Source organism: Nesoenas mayeri, assembly GCF_963082525.1.
Source record: "Nesoenas mayeri genome assembly, chromosome: 1".
Classification (NCBI taxonomy): domain Eukaryota; kingdom Metazoa; phylum Chordata; class Aves; order Columbiformes; family Columbidae; genus Nesoenas; species Nesoenas mayeri.
The window spans coordinates 42,973,526-42,999,095 of record NC_137541.1 but is presented as its reverse complement, the minus strand read 5'-3'; the positions used below and the strand labels follow the sequence as shown (position 1 = coordinate 42,999,095).

At 41.9% G+C, this 25,570-nt stretch overlaps 1 protein-coding gene across 1 annotated transcript; it reads right to left on the bottom strand.

The window, feature by feature from the left end:
* Nucleotides 1-544: 544 nt before the first annotated feature.
* Nucleotides 545-24,379, bottom strand: SLC5A8 (solute carrier family 5 member 8; the record flags this gene model as incomplete). Its single annotated transcript, XM_080344575.1, has 15 exons — nucleotides 545-750; nucleotides 2,191-2,276; nucleotides 3,995-4,098; nucleotides 5,302-5,495; nucleotides 6,501-6,587; nucleotides 6,865-6,932; nucleotides 8,250-8,362; nucleotides 9,588-9,676; nucleotides 11,534-11,663; nucleotides 15,590-15,730; nucleotides 16,935-17,089; nucleotides 17,969-18,036; nucleotides 19,403-19,454; nucleotides 21,925-21,990; nucleotides 24,047-24,379. The coding sequence occupies 15 exons, from the start codon at nucleotides 24,377-24,379 to the stop codon at nucleotides 619-621; spliced, it is 1,818 nt and encodes a 605-aa protein (XP_080200701.1). The 3' UTR covers nucleotides 545-618.
* Nucleotides 24,380-25,570: the final 1,191 nt, after the last annotated feature.

Genomic DNA, 25,570 nt, shown 5'->3' with positions numbered 1-25,570 from the left:
GGAGATGCAGATAAGCAGGGAACAAGTGGCTTAATACAAATAAATATATATATGACAAAACCAGCAAAATAAATACACTCTCACGATCAGTTCTACAAAGGAACCAGATGGCACGAAATACATAGCCTGTACTAAAAAAAAGACCCACTGTTTCTTGCAATCTGGTAAGGTCCTGCAGCCCTAATCTCTTCATACTTTCAATGCCTTAAAAGAAAATAGAAAAAAAAAAAAAATTAAAAAACAAACAAACAAAAAAGAAAAACAGCTATGTCTGGGGGAACAGTGCTCTTACCAAATAAAAAATCTACTCTTAGAGTGAACTGAGACTAAAAGCAGATATTTTCCAGGAGGCTCAAGAATATCAGACAAATATTTCACACAGAAATATTGCCTTAAGCCCTGTCACCAAGATCCAGAGTGAGAGAGGGAGTGAGGAAGTGCAAGAAAGACCTGATTCCTTTCTTGACTAATGTCAAGGTCATGCAAGGGTGACAGTGCCATGTAGCTCACCAGGTGCCTGCCCATGTCCCCAGCAGGGCTGGTAACTGACCCAGCACAGGAATGTCAACAGTACTTCACATGAACAAAACTGTCCTCGTGGGCTGACACGGCCCCATGTCATATATGAAGGCCATTGGCTTTGTTGTCATTGCTTGCAACATCCATTTCAATGTGGCTGAAAGCAGGGTTGTCAGTTCCTTCAGCTGCCGTGGTAAATGATTTCCAGTTCAACACTTCCACTTTCTCCGGCTGGAAAAAAAAAAACAAAGAACAAGACAAAAGCACAAAAGCAGAGTCAGGCCTGACATACAGGATACCTTTGCAGGAAAACGTGTTGGTTGCTCACAGTACATAGTCATTCATTGCAATAGCCGATGATTTTCTAGAGGCATGGAAAGTTTCTTATTGCATAAGGTACTAGTTGTGTAAAATGTTCCTGTCACATAAAATGTTCTTGTCCTGCAAAGTGTCTAAAGCATTTTTGGGTGTGCAAAGTTCTAATTGCTGCTTTCATGTCTAGCAATCTGTCACCACCAAGTCCTTGAGCTATTGACTCCCACCCATGGCCCTTGCCTCATCTTTGGCATGAAAAGCAGATTAACATGCATCATTGCTTGGATGTTCCATCTCTGTTAAACATAATGAGATGTTGAGCTCTTCATGCACAGGAAATTGCTCAGTTCTCCCTCATTTTTTTTTTTTCCTCAATAACTTTCTGGATTATTTGTGATGCCAACCACTTGTTATCCAGCACCTAGCTGCATAACCAGGCAGACACTTGCTTCTGACTCCAGGCATAAAACAGTCTGGCTGTGGACATTGGTTTCCATGTGGGTTATTTTTTATCAGAAGACTTCAGGAATTAAATTCCCAGACAGTGAAAACAGATGTTGGCCCACTAAACACAGTGAATGACAATAACTGGATAGCCCTGACATGGGCAAATAGCATTACAATAGTATTGTAAAAATCCCGTTCTCTCTTCAGTGTTCATATCCGAAAGCTGAAATACATGAGATCATACTAAAAGGAGTTGTCATCGTGGAGAAAATCATTTTGCAAACCGGACCATTTCAAAGGTTTGATCATTGCCTGTACTGTAGCACCTGAAAAGCACTGAACAATGCTGGGCTTGAATGTTCAGCACACTGACGATACTGATTGAAAAGTGATCTATAGTTTAATTAGAAAAAAAAAAAATCCCCTACATTCTCTCTTCTAAGGGATGTTATAACCCAATAAGGTCCCCGCTTTTTTTATATCTTAGGGAGGGAGGTAGGAAACAGATACACCAACTAGAAATGTTTTCACTCAAACAGTAGCCGAAGCTGCAAAAAAATTCAGACTTTAGAGAACACATGTTTACAAACAAAGCTTTGCTGAGTCCAAAGTGTGCCTTGGGCCAGCTTCCAAGACACTAGTGAGGGAGTATTTTGGCAGACACCTGGAGAACAATTGTCCCTTGTCTCAGCTTCTGCTCTGTTGTTCACTGAAGTCAAGCTGTGGCCAAACACAGATTCCCTGCCTGTGCCAGCTGGTTTACTCCTACCTGACTTGTGCCCTGCTACTGCCTTAAAGCAGTCGTATCAGGCGCTATTCATCCTGGTGGGGAAAATAAGCTAGGGACTATTTGCCTTTGACCCCAGGAGGAAACACTGATTTAAATTAGAGATGCATAATTACACTTACTGTCTCAGATTTAGACCACGAGAAGCTGGACAGGAAATCTTCCTTGGTCAGCAGGAATTTACGATCTGTGTTCTGCTTTAGTCCTCCTGCAAAATAAGCAGGCTTCAATCAGCTTCAATCATTTCCACATGCAAATAAATGATGTGTCACAGCCCAGCTATGGGCATCAGGCTAGGTGAGCAGGACAGAGTCATGCAGCAAAAGCCATCAAGCAATCACAGGCCTTAGGGATCGTTTTCTTACAACACTGGATAACCTGAACCTCTCATAATAAAAAATGATCGTCAAGGTCTATTTGAAATGCCTTAGCCATTTCCCAGAGTTTCCTACATACTCCTCAGATATCTGCATTGTGTAAATAACACTGAGACATTCACCCAAAAAGGATGAATCCCATGCAGTGATATCTGGAACCATCCGGCCAATCCAAGAGCTGTGGTACTGAGGGCTGCCATGGAGTCTGAGTCTCAGCTCCCTGTCAGCAAGAGTCCTACCTCCACAACCACCAGCAATTTTCATAGTGAGTTATTTAAGGGCAGCCCCAAGGTGGGGCGATGAGACGTAATGAGATGTTTGGGCACTTTTAAGTCATGAAAGATTAACTGTTCTTGTAGGGGAATGTGTGTGGGAAAGAAAGAAGATGTAGGTGCTGGGAATCAGCTCTGATTGCCACCTGAGGCTTAAATGAGATCTTGCTCCACAAAAGGCAGGGTAATGTTGTGGTTGGTTTAGTTCTTTCGGGTTTCTGTTTGTTTGGCTGGTGATTTTTCATCTGTATTTACTGAGCTGCCCAGTTTTCACACCTTGTTTCATGGCCCATGGATGACATGATCCCAGAATGGTAAGAGGCAAAAATTGTCTACAAGCGCATCACTGTAGCAATGGAATGAGCTTGTGATGGTAAGAAAGGAGGGGAGCAAGTCCTCTAGAAACTCACAAGGAAAAGAAAATGGTAGAGGTGTAACTTGTGCTTATTAGTTGCAAGGCATGGGGAAGCTAAAAGAAGCAAGTTTGTCTGCTGGGTTTGGAGTTTCATAGTCCAGAAGTAGGTCATATTAACAGATCTGAAATCCAACAGCCTCAAAGAGGAGGTCTGTCATAGGAATCTGGCTGGGCATAGTGGGGAAAGCTGTGAGAGCAGCTGCTTTTGTGCTATTTCTGCCGTATGAGGTGGTTGACAGGTGCACTTTGCATCTCACCTAGATGCAAGAATAGTGAGGCCATAGGCTGGAAGTGAAGCCCTTGCTCTTACCCATGGGTTGCTGCTTTTTGTCCCTTGCACAGGATCAAACTGAGACAGAAGCTAACATAGCCATGCACAGGATCTGCAGCTCTTGAGTACGTGCTTGGGGAATGTGGCAAAAAGCATGCACTGTACAGGTGCAGACAATAACCCCTGAGTGCTCTGAACTCACTCAAAATACAACTGCTTTTGTCCTCTAGAAGCATGGGTGTATCTCCTTGCTTGGAGTTGTTGCCATGTTCAGGGACAACCCTGAAATCCCCAGTCCCTGCTGGCATCTAAGAAAATAAGAAAGACAGACGACTTATTTTTCTTTTGCCCCTGAGGTTAAAAAGCTACTGAAAGTTCTTTCTTCTTAGAAATTTGAAGCAACCTTTGCTGTGAGCAGAATCCAAGAGCAGGGATGCAGAAGGGCTAAGGGGAGGAAATGAAAGTTAGAATGGTAACCTTTATATGTTTGCAATAGGGTCACTGGCACTTCCTGTGGCAATGACAGCTCTCTGGTCATCTTAGTTTGAAAGAGATCTAAGATGCGTTAAGTCACAGCTCTGGAAGTCGTACCTGTTAGGAGGCTGATAATTATTCCCACAGCTACTGTGACAAGTGTCCCAAGTGTGCTGAAGTAGAGATAAGACAAGGAATACCAATTGTCTGCCAGGGCAGGCCTGAAAAAGAGTCAAAAATGTGTTAATCTCTGCTTTCTTATTCCAAGAAACTTGAAAACATTGTCTGGTTTAAGATAGAGTATACATACAGAGTTACTTCTAAATGATGTGACCTGGTACTCTTGATCTACTTCTGTACAATAAAATGTGCACTGAAAATCTATTAAAATTTACAGGACCAGTTCCTTCACAGGAGAGGAGACTGGTCAGTACAGTGAGGCAACTCATGGGACAGAGCAGGTAAAACAGGACAGTCCTGTCTCTCCTAGGAATCTAGCGCACAGCTGAGGACTCTGGCTATGCAGATGAAGGGATAACTTCTCTAGAATGGGGACATTATTTAAAGGAGCAGATTAAAAAAAAAAATCAGCATGTGCAGCTCTAAACATCCAGAAACTGTAACTGTAACTGTCACAACTCAGGTTACACATTATTTTGTTTTCCCTGACAATGTGCTCTGTTGCAACAGTTGCTTTCCCACATCCATGAGCAATGCTGGAGGCCTCATGTGAGAGGTGAGGTAAAAGAAACTGGATATTCAGAACCCATGTGTGTACCCAGGGTATCCGTTGGCTGTACAGTGCTCTAAGGTGCAAGGACTGGGAATCCCTAGGAACGTGCTTGTTCAGCTTCTTTCTGTTCCTGCTGTTCCTCATATTGTCATTCATAACCGTTACACTTAATTGTGATTGTCCCAAGTAAGACATACAGTAATTGTCAATGGGAGAAAATCCCTTCTATTTTGCCCATTATATGGATTATGCCCTCTTCTGAGTTTCCTAAAGAGAACTATTTCTGCACAGACAAGGTGTTGTAGGTGGCACTGTTAAACTGGCAAATTGCCCTTTAACAGCCTACTGCTTTAATTCATGTGACAGACTGTACAAGTTAATCTAATAACTATAAATCTTATGTTTTCTTTAACCCCCATGGTTCCTGGTAAGGTATATCCAAGCCTTTAGACTCAAATATTGAACTGAAGCTTTTCAGATCAATAGGAAGATTCCCTTAGACTTCCGGGAAAACTCAGACAAACTTCACTCTCACAAGAAAAAAAAGAAAATGAAAGAAAACTGCTTCATCTTAAACAGCCTCATAGGTAAACCAGGGAAGGATAGTTACAGTAACCCAAATGCTATGCAGATATTTGTGTTGCATTAAAATAAATTTTCTTTGTTGATTGCACATTATGAACTTGTATACCTCTCTGCAGCTGGTGTGTTGAAGACTGTTGTTAATGGATTTGCTGTTGATGTCCAGTTTAATGAGGATATATTACAGCCTGCAGTTGAGAGATACAGCGGCTTGGTCCTCTCTGGGAGCGGAGGATAAATCTGAGATCCAATTCCAACCCAAAGTGAAATAACAAAGCCACTGACAAGACCCACAAATGCACCCTGCAAAACAGAAAATGAAACTTGTATTTACATAAAAAGCAAAAAAGATACTAGGAAAAAAAAATATTAAAACTACCTAGACAACTAGAAAAACAGTCAAGACAATCTAACCTGTAGGCTCCATACTAAAAATTAAATACAGCTGGGGAGAGCTAAGGAGTTTACTTCATTTGCTTTTTTGGGAAACGCAGAATTGACTCACAGCTCCTGAGCATACCACTTTTTGTTTTGCCACTATGCCTTTACAGTTGAAGGATAGCTTTGGGCTTCATGGTATATGGGAAAATATTGCTTTGAGGCCCTCCTTGAACAAATACAGAAGCAATTTTTCCTTTTTCTCATGTGATGTGTTTTTGCAAATATCTCTTCTGCTTCAGGGTGAGTGTTGTGGTATTTTTGCCTGACAGCTAGTAGTTTTGTTTGGTTTTGTATATACAAAAAATTTGCAACTGCAAAGAGGTAAAGGTTAGTGATTAGTGAACCTTACTAAACAGCAATCCTATCAGATTAACCCAATATTTGACAAATCCATTTTTTGATGGAGTAGGTTTTTCCTTTCGAAACAATAATTTCATGATCCTGAAGCACACTGAGAATACCCCAATTCAGTCTGCAAGTGCTTGGGCCCCATTTTCTCAACCGGAACCATTTTTGCTCAGATAAGTCGGCATCCTCTGAGTTTATTGGTTGTTCAGCTACCTCTCCTTCCTTCTAAAACTGTGTTTTCCAGAAATTGTTGCCAAAGTTTCATTTTTATTCAGATTATTTTTTCCCCCTCTGGTCATATAAATATCTTAATGGGATGGAAATTCAAGTTCTTATACAGACCTGTTCATCACTTCATTGGGATAAGGACGAAAGGGAGAAAGGGGAAATGTCCTCACGGAAAGTATCAAGGGTATCTCCCTTGCTGCCCAACACAAAATTATTGAAGGGAGAGGTGGAAGGAGATGACCCAAATTATCAATGAATTTTTGACCCGCAGGGCTTTAAACTTTCACTTACAATTCCATTTGCAAAGGAGCAGAGGATTCCCAAGGCAAACAGTCCTAAAAGGGGGCCACCAACCATGCCAAAAATGCTGAGTGCTGCCTGTGAAAGGAAGAGAGTCTGCTGTCAGGTGCTGTGCAAGACAGTTAAAGCCTCCAACACAGAAAGAAGGGAAGATGTTGAGAACGAAATAACATCAGTTTTTAACTGATGTGTTATAGTCACATGGATGCTTAGAGTGCAGGCTGAGCCATGGGCTGTTTGAAACCAGCAACCAACAAAGAATAAAAACCTCATCTCGTAATGGTATCCAGCAATTATTTTCTCATATAATTCATTCTAGGTCATTCAACACAGGCATGAAAAAGCTGACACCTACCTGCAACAAGGCTCCCAGGAGAGATGCCACTGCAGCCATAGCTATGCAGACTCCACCATAAAAGAAACCTGTGTGGGAAAGGCAGAATGATGCATAAATCTGCCAAAGTTGGAAAATCAGTAATGGAAATGTTTCTATCTAACCCAGTATGGCCCCGACATCTCCAAAACAAATATGCTATTAGTATCTGGGTTTTTTGTAAGAGAGCCTGAATTGGCCAGGTTTCCTTTTAAGATAAGAGATTATGCAAACTTGAGAAAATCCTCTTCCTGTGTATCACTAAAGATGAGTTAATAAATGGATTAACCATAGTCGCAATACCACATGTATCATTTGTATTTCTCAGCTAATCTCCTGTGGTATAGTCCTTATTTTGAGGAAATTATTTTTGCTTCTCAGTCTAAAGTCTTTGGAGAAAGAAAGTAAATGCTGGCGGATTACTGGGAGCTGGCACCATGACAAAGAACATCCTGGATCATGAAAGAGGTTGTATCTCTTTCCAGGACCTGTAACACTGGCTTATTTGTTTGTTCCATCTCCACCCCTGTTGAGTTTAACTGCACAAGCAATATAGGTTGATCCCACTGTCTAATGTGATAAGTCAGGCAACTCATGATAAGTCTAACAACAATTTTGGTATAAACATTGTTCACAATAATGTTTAAGAAACTGTTCTCACATTAAAACATTTAATACGTGTCACCTGCCACCAGTTTGCTGTGCTCACTGGTATGGGCTATGACACGTTGGCACTGTGGTTTTCCTACACTTACTACAAACACTGTCTTGGGCTACACATGCAGCTGGTCACAGACAGTACAAGTAGCAGAGACAGCAATTGCACTTCATAGATTTAAACCATTTGCTCAGTCCAGTTCTGACACTCTTCTTTGACCTACATTAAATAGAGGAGCAAATAAGACTGAGAGTCTGAGGGCATATCAGAGAAGATGTGAAGTTTCTCGTTCTCTGGAATGTTATTGGGACAGAATGCCATTGTTCACATATCACTGGGTTCAAAAGGTTTGTTACAAAATTGTTTCCTATGCTTCTCATTTTTGACAGTTGAAGAAAAATAACAGCTGTTTCAGTCTAAGACATTTGGTTTTGTAGTACTGCAAATCAACATTGAATAAAGATGCAGTGTATCTTTATTGCTTAAGGATCAAAAGAGATGGCCTTTTTTTTGCTTATGCTCACTCAAAATAGTTTGTCCCCTATTCTGTGTAAAACCTACACACCTGATCTCGTCTCCCTCAAGTATTACACCAATGTAGTCCTATTGGTGTGAGTACACTTAGTCCTGACTTACACTGCTATAAGCAAGACCTGAATTGAGCCCTCACTTTGTAAAGCAAAATGGAAGAGGTATTTTCTAGACATACTCATCCCCATGGAAATCCATGACAACTTCTTTTCAGAGAGGGATCTGAAGTACGGCTTAATGAGGTCTTCAACAGTCACGGCAGCCAGAGCATTGATGCTGGAGGACACTGTGCTACAGAAGGCAAGATTTATACAATTTTTTTATCTTAGAAGCTGAAATCATAGGTAACAGATGGATTACTAGAAGATAGAAACTGCCACTGTCCAGAACAGTGTCAGAAAACTAATGTGGCTGATGTATTGGTTGAAATAAATTATTCCAGGTGCTGCTGTTAATAGCTTACAAAAATAGTTAAACATAATGCTCTTAGTGAGGATAAGGCAAATCTTGATGAAAACTTAGGCCTGGAGAAGTCAATGAAAATATCTGTTTCATGTTGTTAATCTGTAAATATGACTGGTATACAGGATACCTTCACAAATGATCTACACAGTAAATACCTCGATAGGTAATATTCCTACATGCAGGTAACTGATCACTTTGATACAGTCTCAGAGAAGAGTCCAGATAATCTAATTATACTCAAAACTAGGTGTCTAGTCCAAACTGAACTACTGCAGGCTCCCTACAGGGTCAGAGAAACCAACACTCAAAAGACACAAAGCCAGTCAGTTGAACTTGTGTCTACATGTGCCCTGCTCTCACAAGCCATCAACTTTTCCTCAGCGAGTGAAAAACTGGTTGCTCTTGTTCAGAGCCTTCCTCAAAAGAAGCGATTTTTCCTAAAAGATGCTCCTTGGGAAAGCTGAACAAAACACTCCACACCATGGGATAGAAGGGAATTGATTTGCCTCTTTCAGTAAAAATATATAGTAATTGTTGCTTGCATGGGGTTCATTCAAGAAAACGGGAAGTCAGAAACTCTTCTGTAAATACGGCTCTAAAGATCAGGGATGAGGAAAGAGAGATGGCTTTAAAGTTAGGCAGGTTTGAAACTGGAAAATTAAAGATGAGCAGTAGGAAATTCCCCCAAGCTGTAGCTATTTTGTGTAACCACCCATTTATAATACTTAAAAATTCCTAGAGCAGAGGAGCTTTAAAAGCACAGAGAGGAAGCCTTGTTAGTGTTGTACATCATATGCAGCTGTTTCCTCACACAGGCAGTAGGGAACTCCAAACAGCTTTGAGTCTTTGGACCTCAGATCACCACTGTTTAAAACTATGGATTTTTAAGGTGCATCATTAAAGAGCTATACTGCTTTTTTTATTCATTTATTTTAAGAACAAACATTAGCTAAACAAATAAATGAAATGAAATGAAATGAAAAAAAATTTAGTACAAATGCAACTTTATCTCTAACAAAAAAAAAAAAAAGGTTCCAAATTATTAAATTACCTTAATGTTCCACTGTAGGCACTAGCCACAAAAAGTCCTGGCACTCCTGGATAATCCTTGAGAATATCCAGCACTAGGTATGGCATTAGCTGAAAAATTCAGAAAGTAGGAAATATTACTATCTTGCCCTAATTTTGCCTTTTTTCACTGGATTATTTTTGTTATAGCCTTCTCACTGGCATTCTGCCCAGTTGTTCTAATTTTGAACATCCCATCTTGCACTATTTATTGGTATTTCTGCAGAGAAAACCAATCCTAAAACACCCACTCGAGATACAGAAAAGTTTGTTTAGATGACCTAGCAAAGATGAACATATAGCCGTACTGTCAGGCTTGCTTTGCAGAGAGGATGCCATAGGATGCCACTGGGCAACAGGTGTTGTACATCCCTCTGTTGGGCGTGGGTGCCACAGCAGATGCTTATGTCTCTTGTTGACTCCACAAAAAAGGTTTTTAGATACAGTCCAGTAACTTCAGGGTACCTGAGAGCAATTTCCTTGTTGGAAACCGTGTGTCATTTGTTGACCTTTGCAAGATCTGAGTACTATAAAGAGACAGGAATTTTAAGATTTTCTTCCTGTAAGCCGTTTTCCTTTCACAGACAAGTTGGTCTTTTTAGTATCTTGCTTCCTGTTTCCACCAAAAGAATTTGACTGACAGGAACAACTTAATTCCCTTTGAGTTTCCACCTTGGCTTTCTGTATCTCATTTTATTCTGCCCTTAAAGACCAGGTGGTCCTGACTCTGGTACTCTGTTGCCCATGGTCTTCTCCTGACTTTCCAGCTATTGTCCATGGGGCATTATCCACAGCCTGTAATTATCCCAGGCATAAACATATAAAACAAAACAAAACAAAACAAATATGTATGATTTCCTGGGGTGCTGACTCTGGTCAGTCTATGCGCTCCCAGAGCTCTTGTTCCTCAGTTAAATCTCCTGCTTGGTTCAGAGGCCACTGTTGGTTACAAAGCGATTTCTCCACGGGACAGTACAACACAGTTTGATCAACCAACTCTCCTCTGAAGGAGGGAAGGATGCACCCTCACTAGCAAAGAACTGCCTGCTGGTAGCCCTCTTCCAGGTGTATGCTTCGAGCATGACTATGTTTTGTGTCTGGAAAGGCCTTCGCCTCCCTTTGCACAGGGAGGTTTTTGTGGGGCGATACAAAGCAGCTCACTGGAGCCCTCAGTCCCTTGCACAGACACCGCTGCTTCTCTGAAGCCTTGTTTCACACAATGCTGGTGCTCCCAGGCCCATTTTGGGTGAAAAACCCCAAATACAGGCAGAAGTGGGTGGACTGAGCGCTCTCCGCATCACTGCTCTCCCTGCCACCCTCCTTACCTGGCACTGAGAGACCAGCAGCACTGGGACAGCTGGGGTACACTGAGACTTAACAGTGCTGAGGACAGGTCTGCTCCTTTCTCCAGGGAATCCCTTCCACCATGGTCTCAGCTTAATCCCTCAGAGCTACAGACTGTCCTGATATGGGACTTAGCCATGTCATTATTTTCAACCCCTTGGCTCTTAGAATCATAGAATCATTTTGGTTGGAAGAGACCACTAAGATCGAGTCCAACCATAACCTAACTCTAGCACTAAACCATGTCCTTAAAAGCCTTGTCTAAATGCCTTTGAAACACCTACAGGGACAGTGACTCCATCACTTCCCTGGGCAGCCTGTTCCAATGCCTGACCACCCTTTCTATGAAGAATATTTTCCTAATATCCAATCTAAACCTCCCCTGGCGCAACTTGAGGCCATTTCTTCTTGTCCTATCACTTGCTGCTTCGGAGAAGAGACCAACACCCTCCATGTTACAACCTCCTTTCAGATGTTTATAGAGAGCAATAAAGTCTTCCCTCTCTTGAACCGTCCCCATCTGTCTATAATGGCTGCAGAGAGAGGATGCCCCCACACCACCTCCCCCAAGACACAGAGCCCTACCTGGTCGAGTGCCGAAACCTGCTTTGACATCCATGGGTCACAATCCTTGTAAATGGAGTAGAGGGACAGGCCACAGAGTGCTGCGCAGGCCAGTATCGCCCAGAGACCCACCAGGTTGATGTAGAGGGACCTGCACCGGCACATACAGAAACGTCATGTCAGAGCTCAAAGTCCCACAAGACCCCTTCAGGGCCTAGCCAGTGCCAGCACTGAGGAGACCTTCGATTTGTTGGCTGCCCACTGGAAAGAGAGTCACAATACAGCTCCCAGCATTTTATCCAGTATGAAATGACATTTTTAAATATATGAATTTCACATCTGTTTTCAGTGGTACGGTCTGAGTGCCCATCCCCTGACAAAGTCTCTTCAGGAGATGATGGGAGCTATATGGCAATTCCTACATTTCATCATATGTATGTTTTACGTTGCAGGCAGCTGGCAAGAAGACGCTCTTCTCCCCTTGCCACATCCCATGATAAAGACAAAGCCTGGACAGATTAGTAAGGTGTGGTGCCCCAGATCAAAGTGTGGGTTGCCTTTCAGTCAGCACCAGCACTCCTTTGCCTCTGGACTTGCAGTGCCATGTTTACACAATGCTGGAGATGCCCTTGTAAAGCAATTTCCTCCTGGGACAGACTCTGTGGGAGGCAGCAATGAGGCACTGTGACCTGGTCTGGAGCCACCTACAACTGTCACCTCCAGAGAGCAGAGGGTTGCCACTGACCCCAGGGCTTCTCCTTTAGTAACTAAACAGCATGAAGTCTGGTATGGTCCAGTAACCCCATCGCTTCCCTACGTTCTAATGGGAGCTTCAGGTAATGCTGAAAGCAGAAACTCTTTTTTATCAGGCTTTAAGGCTACTTTTGCCACACAGAACAGGCAGCCTTTATTGGTAGTGAAAGACAGATTGTTCTCGACCAGTGAGAATGTTCCCTTCCATCGAGCTATCTGATCTTCTCAAATGTTTCTCAGCTCTTGATGACTCCTGGGTCAAAAAGTTTTTCTTAACTAGGGTGGTCAGTTCAAGCAAACACACCCAGTGCGACCTTGGCCTTGAAAAACAGCATTCCTTGCCAGCAGTTTCTTCCTGCTTAACTGTGTACCATCAGCTGATGGCAACTTAACTGTCTGACAGATCATATACCCTGGACCTGTGCCAACTGCTAAGACCTCCACTGGGAGGACCTTTTGTTTCTGTGCAAACATATCCATGCTTGCAATGCTTCAGGAAGCATTTTAGTGTTCTCAGTTCCCAAGAAGGTAAGTGGCACCAGCCTTCAGAGTGCTCTAGAGGACCATCAGGATGAAGGAAGAAGTAAACCTGACTTTATCCCCCTTTTTAGGCATTGAAATGGACATTTTCAGAAAGGCATAACATGGGTTAACTAGTTGAACTATCAGTTCAGTATTCTAGAAAAATTATCAGCAAGCACAATGTAAACTCCTAAAAAGGACCTATATAAATAAAAGCTGATTTACACATAGTAGGGGAAACTCTGCATTTACACTTTGTATTTGCAATCAAGGATGGTCTAAACACAGAACCAGCAGCAGTTTAAATTTCTCTCAAGACTAATTTAGTGAAAATGAAGTATATTTTTCTTTTAGATGCTTACATATTGGTTGGATGTTTTGCATCCATTTAGCTGAAGCTGTTCGTGCATTGGCTTAATCTACCTTGAAATAAGCTGACTTAGCACAAAATTTAACCAATGAGTTAAATCAATCCAAACCTTTTGAACAGATGTAATAGCAGTATTAGCCTATAGTAAAGATTAGAAAATCAAGAAAAATACATGGAAGCAAAAGAAATTGTTTCTCTGACTCCAGCAATTCTTGTTTTTAAACTGTGTCAACGTTTGACAGTGAAAAGAAAGCTGATTTTTTTTGTCTTCTGATTTACATCTCAGCTTATGGTACACCCTATGACTAAGCACTGGAGTATAATAATTGTAGCACTACTGGCAGGAGGTGTTCACATCAATTCTGGGTGATTAACAAGGGGTGGAGTTTGGGTGAAGTAGGCACTATGACTGCACAAGACTTATTTTCTGTTGTTTGTTTAAGGCTGGCTCTAAAATTTTGGCATTGAAACACCAGATGATGACCTTGAAAGGAATGCAGAGAAAAATGTGTTAGTATCCCATATATTTCTGAAAATGTAGCTCTCCTGCTCTGAGTGCCTGTTATTGTTCATATATGAGCATTATGTTCAATTTGCCTAGTTATGGTTTGAGTGCTTCTACCTACTGGTGTGTTTCTTGAGTGGGCTGAAACCCTTTCCCAAAGCCTGAGAAAGTTCCTACACTTGTGCCGCTGTTAAAGGCCTTCTTAAAAACTGCAAGTTGGGATCTATGAAGGAATTATTTTCTCAGATCTGATTTGTTATTTTGCTGTCTCTTATAAAGCCTTACAGCAAATGCCACAAAGGTACAAAACCCTATTACTTTGACCTGATGACATTTTACACATGTACAGGTTAAATGGCAATAAGAGTGGCAGGCCACCAACGTGACCTGCCAGATGTGTCTAATTACATTTGAAAATGAACTAGATAATCACCACAGAATGGTAGCACTTACAGTTGCAACAAGCTGCAACCATTATACAAAATGATTTCTCCATACAGGAGAAATTCCCAGCACGAGCGAGGCACAGGCAAGATGCCATGGATTCAGCCACCCATGCCAGCAAGAAAGAACTCCACTGATTAAGGCTGTGCCACTACTAAGACAGTATGAGTCCAAACCCCTCCAGAACCAGATAGCCTCTAGCCCTGGTCGAAGCTTCTGCAACATCCAGAAAACCTGCCCAGAAGCTCCCACAGTGCCATATTCCCATTGGCCACACTCTGCTTCTAGGACACCCTGGAGGTGTCCCTCCTTACAGAGAGGGTAGGGAGGGTGTGAGAGAGGAGCACAGCCCTAATAAGCAGAGAAGGTGCTCAGGATGAACAGTCTCACTGGCAGGCAAATCTGGCACAACGTACATGTCTGATTTCATATATGCAATCACGCCAGGCAGTGTTACAGATGTGCGATGCACCTCCTGCCTCTGCCGTGCCAAGAACCTGGAACCCAGCCACGTGCCAGAGATTGTGGAGAAGCCACATGGTGTGTTGGACAGGCGCCTGATGATGAGCGTCAGCTCATTCCTTCTGCAGCGTAAATGTCTCAGAAGTAGTTTTTCTTTATTGCCATAACCAAAATACTTCCATTCTCAACTGTGCATGATTTTGTGGGTATTTTGCTGACTTTATGAAGTAAAAGCCTTCGTAACACTCCTTCTCTGTATGTCACTGTATTATAGAATTTATAGGGACTATAGCTATGATGTGCATGTATAGATTTCTCCTATAAATGAGCTCACAAATAATTCTTAAATCCTGAGTTGTGAACTACTGGGATGATACTAAAGACAAAGGTAAGACAATAGAGTTAGTATTAATATATACTCCATTCTAGAGCAAAAGCTGATCAGAAATCTTTAAATTCAAGTAAAACAGAACTCTCTGCCAGTTTGCGTAGTGAATTCCTAAAGAGAAAGTCATTATTTTCATGAAAATAAAATATATTATTTGTCAGCAATTATATCAGTGGATAAAACATTCCTACATTTTCTCATGCCCATACTCATTGGTATGGAAAAATCTTTTTGGTCTTTACTTATGTGAAACTCCCACACAATGATTTAGGTTTAGTAGAGTAGCAATTCAAGATGCTGTCTTGATATGGCTTCAGCACACACAAGTACTATATTATTTGGTCTTTAGGTTGTATATAAACTTAATGCAGCTATTTGTATGCAAGAATACAGGCACAGTGAAACATTCTGACACAAAGTTCGATTTTACACCAATTATATGTAATTAAAATACCAGTATTTATTGTGCTGATTTGTCTTCCACCTGGTCCACAAAACAGAAAGCAAAAATTATTACCCTTTACAAATGTGTTTCATATAGACAAAAACCATTTCCTTAAAAAAAATCATCTCCCTTATAAAGAACAGTCATTGCTAAATTCAGATATTAAAAGTTACTGTAGGCAGACTTACATTTTTGCATGGAACCTGCTTTTGCATGCAATGTATCTCTGTACTTGAGACTGGTTGACCCCATATATGCCAGTCCATGTGAAGGTGCCACCTACAACAATCGTCCAGAAGGTGTGCCTTTGCAGAGGATTGGGGTTAAAGCTACAATCAGAGGGAAAAAGCAAACGAGTTCAGAATATGAAAATCTTCCCATTATGAGAAGACCTTAATAGCTATAAGAAAAAACATCCTCATACTTATTCTATTAATAATAAAAGCTCTTTTAATTTGGCCAGATTTTGAACATTTAGATACACGAAACCTGAACTCAGAGAAAGCAAGTTTCAAACTCAAAGCTGAAATCCTGATCTAGTGAAACACTCTAATCTGTCCAAATGTGAAGCCTAACTGATTTATTTGCCTATAAACTACAGTCTTATATAAAGCTGTATGATGCCTGTGTCTGTTGAGATCAAATGATGCTCCAGTAAAAAAGTCTAATATTCCTGCTTATGTAGAGGGACATAAGTCTGACATCAATAAAGGTGTGTTTGCAGCCGAGCCTTTATGAACAGAGCCTCTGTAAAACATTGTGCTGGTTTAGCTCTAGGTGAATAACAAATTTTGAATGGCCATAAATATATGTTCTTTAAATCATGCTTTAATATAGCAATAAATTATGTGTACCTGCACGAACAATGTAAATTGTTTCACTTATTACATGCCTTTATTCCTTTTCTTCTCCTATCATCTGTGAAGTCTATGACTGAGGGAAGAGGCAATGCAGTACAACTGCTGCAAATCACCCAAACATATTGAAAAAATGACCATTCACAAGAAGAAAAAAAATTACCCACAAAAACCAACAACAACAACAACCAAAAAAATCGAAGTGGTTTTTGATCCAACACTGTTAGAATGAGTATTCGTGACCTTGCAAAATGATATTTTAAGCCTATGATTAGTTACAATAATAGAGGGTAGAATACTATTAAAACTACTTTTAATTTTTCTTTCAGGGAAAGGGAAAATGTTTTCCTTTTTCACACTAGCCAAAAACTATTATTTTCCCAGTTGTTTTGGTTCAGCAGTTTGCAAATTATAAGTGTAAATATGATTGTCCTCTCCAATTCGCTATTTCACTTTCCTTAAAACACCTACTTGACAAAGTAAAAAGGTTTTGCTCTTTACAGGATTTTGCATGGTGTAAAGCCTAAAAATTATCCCTCAAACTAGGTAATCTTGTTTAAAAATAAATAAAAATTAGGTCACAACTCCTCCTCCTCCTTCAGTAGCAATTTAAGTTAGTCACATGGGCTCTATTTGTAGGAATAAAGAGGCACATTATCTGCAAGTACAAACTCACTCCCAGAAGTTTAATCTTCCTCCATGATAGGAATCATTTACAATGCGTCCAATTCCCTCCTGAACCACCACAGCTCGTATAATCACAGATGAAAATCCAGCAACCATGATTCCAACCTGGAAAACATCTGTCCACACCACTGCCTTCAGACCGCCCTGCATGAGGAACAGCACATAATCAGGGACAACAGGGCAGCAGCGCTCTTGCTTTGCACTCACATTCAACTAAGATAAATGTTACTGTATGTATTATGCATAACAGATTTATTTAATCTTCTTTAAAAGAATTAATTCTGTACTGGAGTGTTTAGGAATTGCACCTTGGAAACTATTCAGGACATCCTGGTCCTTTTTTGAAGTGCACTATATTTACTTTGACCATACAGAGAGTTTAATCCAGTATTTCTTCATCACACAACCTGATTCAGAAGTTTGTATCAAAAGATAAATTGGCAGACAGAGATAAATTGGCAGACACTGCTCATCTTACATATATACAGTACCACTAACTTCAGAAGGCATACCATTCAGATGAATAAAAATAAACATTATTTAATCCAACATATACAAATAAATTCATCACTGAGGTTACATTTAATAATTTCTAGACACTTGGTCAATTAACACTAATCTAAAGACCCGTCTGTTCATGTGGTATTTGCTATTTTCAGTGGCTCTATTGAATAACAGACAGGGCTACTATAGTTGCAGCAAGTAGGTGCTTTACAAATTAAACAGCTAAACCCTACTATATCAGAAGAAAAATCACAGGAGGATTTTTAGGAAGGGAAATCTATCTTTTTGCTGTTCCTTCAGCAACAACAGAAGTTTGAATGAATCAAAACAGAAAAGGTTGGAGTCACATCGTGGCAACCTTTGCATCCAGAGAAGTCCCTGGGTGACCATGGCTACAGCTACACTGTGAATGTACTCCCATAGGGTAACCCGGTTTTCAGGCTACTTAAGAATAAATTCCATATTTTATGTAAAAGGTGAAAAGAACAAAGATTTTTCTCAGCTGAAGGACCCACATACCAGTGTGCAGTAGAAAGTGCAGACCACACCGGTTGCCACCACTGCAGCCCACAAATCGAAGCCGGTGACTGAAAAAGAGCGAATTGTGTGAATGAGGCATTGGGGACAAATATCTGAAGGTCAATTTTTCACCCCAGTCTTGTTCCTGAAAAAAAACCTAGAAGTAAGTTAAATGCAAAAGTAGGAGGTAATAAAAAATGGCAATGAAAAGACTTGCGTGCGTAAACCAAGGGATTCACCCTAACCAGTTCTAAAAATGAAACAGTTGTTACAGATATTGGAAACTGCTAAGCAGTTACATGTATTCCAGGATCATCTTTAATGTGAATGCTGCCAAACAATATATCCAGTACATTTGTAGGCCCCAAGTGAGGAAGGTTTTAAAATACATGTCCTTCCTTGAAGCACATGAGTAGTCCCACATAGCCTTTAGGTGGGGATTTGAGCAGGTAAACAGCACGGGGATGCTCCAAAGAGGCAAGGTACTTCATGCATGATCTGGAAGAAATGTGTCAGACCAAAAGCCTTTCTGGGAGCCAGCTAGGTCATTACTTGGTTTAAGATGTATTTCCAGGGCAAATATAAACATCAAGGATATAAAACCTGTGGGACTTAAACACTGGAGGAGACCAGTGCAGACAGTGTTGGGTTTTTTCTTCCTTTTTGTTCAATGAACAAGACAAAAAAAAAGCCAACAAACAGAAAAATTGTGATTTTCATCCTAGCCAAAATTATTAGGTTTTATTTGCATTTTGTTATTGCCTTTTCTTGCCAGGTGGACAAACTAACTGTGTCAGATTAAAAGTTTAATTTGGCTCCACATAAAAGCTTTTTTTCCCCTTTAAAAACTAATGTGGCTCATTTTCAAAGCAAAGAGTCATTTTGAAGTAGAAAACGGAAATCTTTTGTTTTGTAAATATCAAAACAAAGATCTTAAGTTCAAGACCTCTTTGCTGTTGATTTGTTTTCCTGGCAAAGTGATAGGCCGAGTTAAACAGCTCCAGGCAGCCCCAAACCATATTTACAGAACTTCTGCCTGGCCCTTCTCTTGAGGAAGAGCACTTAACCAGGGGAATTAAATGTGTGCTTAGTCTCTCCATTGCCTTCAAAATTTACTAAAGTCTTCTTAACTTTTCTGAATGTAGCCATGATCTAAGGATATTGCATGAGAGGTAGAATAAATGAGAGCAGATTTTACCCTCAAGCCTCTTCTATAATTGCTTACAGGTAGAGATTAAGGGACTAGGATTGCAATTGGGAGGCCTTCTATCACAGTTCCCATGAGGACCAACACAAATCTTAGAAGACTTCACAGTCAATCTTTGAGCTATTATGTATCTTTAGGTGTCATTACCAAAATACAAGCATACCATCACTATATGCAGAAAAAAAAAATAACATAATAATAGAACAGTTGCAGTATACTCATCTTACCTTGATTTAGTGCCAAAGCTGGAGCATAAATGACAATACCAGTGTATAAAGTCTAGAAGGGGAAAAGGGATATAAAATCAAAAGAAATGTAAATTATTGGGAAAGGTGATAGCTTTCTGAGATGGTTTCTCTTCAAGTATTTACGCACTCTATGTTTCCTAAATTCATAACAGTTGAGAAATAATTCAAATTGTTAGAAAATTAATGTCTGAGACTAACCAGCACTGCAGTCTCACAGCCTAGTGTTCTTAAAATAAATACCAGGGACTCTTGAATACTAAATCCCTCTTCACCTTCTCCTGGCTTTTATATTTAACTTGTTTTATGGGTATAAAACTGCAATCATATGGCAGAAACAAGAGCAAAGGGAATTTGAAGGGGTTTACAAACAGTTTGCCAGGGAAACTATTACAATTTATTTTCTCAGTCTTGGGATCAATATGCCTCTCAGTATGCAACTATAATGCATGTGAGTAAGAACAGAAATAGAGCATTAGTTAGTCATCATGGATAGCATTATAAGGAATTACACTCCTGTAAGATGAAGCCATGCATGAATGTCCGCAGATTTCTATTTTCACCCAATACAGTAAAGATATAGACAAATCAAGGCCATGCTTCTTTTTATGCAGCCCAGGACAGGACTGGCTTTCTGGGGTGCAAGTGCACATTGCTAGCTCATATCCAGTTTTTCATCCACCAGTATCGCCAAGTCCTTCTCTGCAGGGCTGCTCTCAATCAATTTATCCCTCAGTCTGTACTGATATTAGGGAACTTTGTTGTTCAACTACTGTTGGACTTCATGAGTTTCACATGGGCTCACTCCTCAAGCCTGTCAAAATCCCTCCGGATGGCATCCCTTTCCTCTAGTATATCAACTCAGCTTGTTGTCATCGGCAAACTTGCTGCAGGTGCACTCAATACCACTATCTATATCATTAATGAAGATATTAATAGTATTGGTCCCATTACAGATCCTTGAGGGACACCACTTGGTGCTGGTTTCCATTGGGACATTGAGTTGTTGACTGCAACACTTAGGCTGCAACCATCTCTCCAATTCCTTATCCATATAATAGTCAATTCATCAAATCCACAACTCTCCAATCCTACCCATTCAGGGAGTCAGTATGAGGAAGTGGCTTTCTCATTCACAATGAACAAGTGCCAGAAGCTTTGAACCATCAGAAATTAAAATTTGTCACAAGTATGATCACATTTTTGTGTAAATTAAAACAGGACCGATGACACAATCTTTCCACTTCTTCAGTGTTTTTTTCAGGTTGTATTACTACATATCTTTTTTTTTTCCCTCTTCTTTTAAACACATGCCAATATTCACAGAACAGTTAAAATTGCACTATTAAAATCTTGAGGGGATTTCCTTTCCTCTCTATTCTTTTCATTATTCAGGTTGTTGTTAGTGCTTGGCACAGAAAGATGCCTACAGAGCTTTAGTTAATTACCTTGGCCATATATTTAAGTTGTATAGAATTGTTTTTCTGATCTTTGCAAGAAAAGATTACACTTGGCTTGTTCCAACTTCTGCAACTGTGATGTCTTCATATTTGCTGGTGAAATGGTGTCAGGATTCACACATGCCAGCACTCTACTTTTCCTATGGGCTTCTGTATCTATTACACAAATGCCAGCTAAGCAGCACTGTTCAAACAAGTAATCAGCACTGCACTGACCACCATCTCATTGGTACAAGTGTGACTGTCTTGTAACTCCTGCTGTGTCTTAAAAATACAAAAAGGGCCAAAAAGCATATAACTTGAAAAGCTTTCTGATTGTACATTCATTCTGGCCTTGAATCCTCTGAAAATTCCACTCCAAAACTGTGAAAAGAACACATTTTTGTTTCTGGTGCATTTGTTACACACTAACTATGCATTTAAAAGTGGTCTCATACTGACTCACTGAATGGGCTGGATACAGCAAACTGCACCAACAATATTTGCAGGAACTGCTTTAGTTTAACATTCCCCAAGGCAGTAATTTGCTACTTCTCGGTTTGCAGACACCCAGGTTCTTTTCCAGTGGTGGTGGTACAAACCCTTGTGCAGCAAACGGCAGCTCCTGACAGCTTGTTTTGTCACCTTTCACAGACCCTTAAGAATTAGTTGGACTCCCAGAATCCATGTAGCAAAGGATGAAACCTGCTGCTGTAGATAATTGGGGCATGTTTATGTTTCGAACCCATTGTGGGTTTCTCGAGCAGGCAGGCAACCGCTGCTCTTCACATTGCTACCCTGCAGTGAAGGGTCGCTTGTCTCTTGGCACGGTGCTGATGCCAAGTGACTTCTCTGGGTGCGCAACAATGCAGGCAGAGACCAAAGGGGCAGGTAGCTCAGCATCCACTCGCTACCTCATTGCAGAAAGAGCTTTGTTTCTCCCATGCCCAGCCACCCATGCACCGGGGTGGCCTCATCAACTGTTCAGAAAAAAAATCCAGTTACTCTAAGCTGAAGAATACTAGTGGCTATAAGACCTATGGAACAGCTTTGAGATTTACTTGCCGTTTGTATAATGAAGAGGGCTGTTCCACAGAGGCGCAGGTATTTATTAAATCGAAGCTCTAAATACTGCAAAAGAGAAGAAAAAACAAATGTTTGTATTGAAAGTTGGTACTGTTGGTAGGACTAGAGTGAAGTGATCATCAATACAGAAAGAGCATAGCATTATTTTTACATTTTCATGAATGGCCAAAACTCCTAGCATCACCTTGATGTCTTTCAACTTGATATTTCTTTACAAACCTCACCACTGGGTAATGACAAACAACCAGGTGAATGAGACATAAGCTAGTCAGTATGTGATGGAGTCTGCAGAATGGGAACTGGTGCTACACAGCTGCCCCAAGGCACTCAATGGACAAGGAGCTGTGCCCCATGACCTGGCAAAGACCAGCAGGTATTCACGCAGAATCACTCAATATCCTGAGCTGGAAATGACCCCCAAGGATCAAGTCCAACTCTTGACTTCATACAGAGCAACTTAAAAGTCCACAATGACGTACCAGCAAACAACAGAACCCACTTGTGTTGTGAAATCAGAGAGAAAAAGAAAACATTATGGCTATTCCTAAGCCTTAGTTGATTTGGAAACTCTGGCATTATGTATGTCCATCTGAACTGTTGTGAGAAGGGGCAGAAGGTTTTCAATGGTCAGCAGCTTCCTCCCATGGTAATCTCACCTTCTACACTGCCAAAGTGGAAAACTGGCCTTTTGCAAAACAGGAGTCCTCACTTTTCTCTCTAGCCTGGGACATCACCACCTCTGAATGAGTTTGTCATGCTGCAGGGCAGATTTTTTTACCCCATCTGTACTAACGCTCTAGGGTGTGTGGTTGCAATAATGGGATCTCCTTTGCCTGCCAATCTGTTAACAGTAAAACACTGAAGTGTCTCTAAGTGCTCACATGTGAACTGAGCATTTAAAACATGATTTGTGAGTGTGTCCATACAAGCAAGCAGTGCTGAACCCTTGGACAAGCACAAGAAGTTGTTTAATCTCTGAACCCTGTCCACAAACAGAAGACATATCTTTTATAGGTGCATTTAACTTCAAGATTATCAGTGAGTTTCCAGTCAAAGCTGTAAGTCTTTAAGAGTCCTATTTGAAGTATCACCATAACTCACAGTCCAAAGATTAGTAGTTTAAAACACACTGGAAACCACCAGAGATTTCTGTTGGTGAATTCTTATCTAAATCTACCAACAGAGACCTTGTTTCCAGCCTCCAGTGCTACAGTGCCCCTGTTCGGTGTAATAAAATGCAGCAAAGTAGTTAGTCAAGGACTTTCACCAGCACTGCTGTCCCTTTCCCAATGTCCTCTGTGATAACAACAATTTGCCTCCAAATCTGCAGCTAGGAACTATCTCCATGTAGGATGATAAACAGGTTGCACAGACCTAAGTCAGAAGAAAGTCCTGGCCAGATGCTTCCTCACCCCAAAACAGTCAGATTCATCCTCTGATATGTCCCACCACCCCAGATGTCTCCACACTGCTAGCTATAGTTTTAACTTATGTGCTGAGCTGAAGACCAGTTCAGCAATATTTTGGCAGAAGTCAACTCTTGCAGACACAGAGCACTCCCTGTATAAGCACGATGGAAAAGACATTTAATGGTGTGAACAGCCTCAGGTGGAAAGGGTGTCTCCCCCAAATCTCTAGGAACAGCACAAACATAAACTCTACCAGAGAGAAATTTCTGTGGCAGCACCTGAGCTTAGAAACCTATCTGGATGTGAGAACTCTGTTTCCTATGTTAGATGCTCTTGCATTCTGTTCTTGGTATATTAACTACAAATCCTTAACCACATGTCACTATCCAAGCTGCACAAGGATTAATTAGCCTCTTAAAATGAGTATTTGGAGTGAGGAAACAGATTTGGCATGATGCACAGCTCCTGAGCCAAGACAGCAGGACTGAGCATCTCCTCTCTGCAGAGGCAGTGTGGGCAGACTTGGGGACAGAGCAGGTTGCAGCCTGCCCTTGGGAGTGTGGAGATATGGGGCAGCACAGAGTGCAGGGGGCTTTGGGGAAAGAGACTGAGGGGAGACATATAAAAAACAGGCATGAGAAGTCCCCCAGCTCCCTGAAGGTCATGGAAAGGCTCCTTCTATTCCACCTTACCTCGTAGGTGCTGGTAATGCCCAGCTTGTAGAAGACGGGCAGGAAGATCTCTGCACTGCACAGCACCACCAGGCCATAGGTGATGGCGAAGATGCAGAAGATGGCACCATAGCGGTAGATCTCAGCAGGGGTGCCCAACACGGTGACAGCTGACATGAAGCTGGCAGTGAGGGAGAGCGCAACAGGGAGGGCACTCATGCTACGGCCTGCCATGAGGAAGTCCTTGGATGTCTTCTGGCCCCCTCCCGCGAAGGCATAGTAGACACCAATGACAGCTGAGACCAGCAGCATGGCCGCAAAGACCACATAGTCCCAGACAACGAAGCGCCCCATGCTACTGGAGGGACTTGCCCTTGGAGCCAAGGATCTGCCCCAAAATCAGAAAGGGGGCTGCTGTCCTTGTATGGCTGGCACAGGAAGAAGGAGGTGGGGATGGGAGCTGGCGGGGGTGCCACGATACTGTGCACCCTGCCGGGACAGGTGAGGAGCAGAGCAGAGCAGTGACCCGGCCGGGGCAGGTGAGAAGCGCTGCGGTGTCTCCGCCTGTGGGTCTCTGGGGGGACGGACGCAGCCTCGCCGGGAGTGGCGGTGCGAGTGCCAGAGCCGGGGCGGCGGGCGGGCCTTATACGGTCCCGGTGCCCGCTCCTCCCCGCGGCGGCGAGCGCCTCCGCAGAGCGGGAAGGGGCGGCGATCCTGGCGGTGCGGCCACAGCCAGGTCATCCCGGGCTATTGCTGCCCGCCCCGTCCCTCCGGGCCCTGCGGCGCCGAAGCTGGCGGGATGGCCTCACTACTCGATCTGCCAATTATGCATGTCAGGTGATATTTCTTTGCGTTAGCGGAGAAAATATAATCAGTCCTCCATGCCAAATGAAGAACGACTCATACGTTTGCAAGCAGGCAGCTATCATATACATCTTCCTTGTTGCTACTGTGTGAGCTCTTCACTGCTGTCACTGCCGTGCCCACTGAGCTCCCAGCCGGGAGTTTGCACACCCAGAAGTGTGTTTGCATGCACTACACGTGGCATGCAACGTTTGCCAGGAATTTTAACATCTCTCTTCTCTCTAGATGCTGCTCTTCCCTATATGTGTATTTTTATTCCCCAGGCTTCATTTCACTGCAAGAGCTGATGTGGCCACAGCCAGGGGGTCGGCGAGAACCCCCAGTCCTGTGCTGGTACTCAGTACCCAGCAGGACTTCAACATCCCAGGAACTAGCACTGCCTCTCCCCACCAGCAGCAGAATATATTCCTTATCTCTGAGAGAGCGACCTTTCCCCAGAGTGGGAAGGAAGGGTAAGGAACGGGCAGACTCCTGTGCAAGAGCAGAGGTTACACTGCAAATTAGAGTCTCAGTCCAGGGGTTTGGAGGGAAGACAATTCACCTGACAACTTCCCAGTTTGGTATTTCCTACCTTTCTTCATTAGCATATGCCATCATAGCCCCGAATGAAGAAGCTAAAAATATGTTTTAATAAATACATTTCTGTGGGTTGAGCAATATGGAAGATAACTCACAGAATCA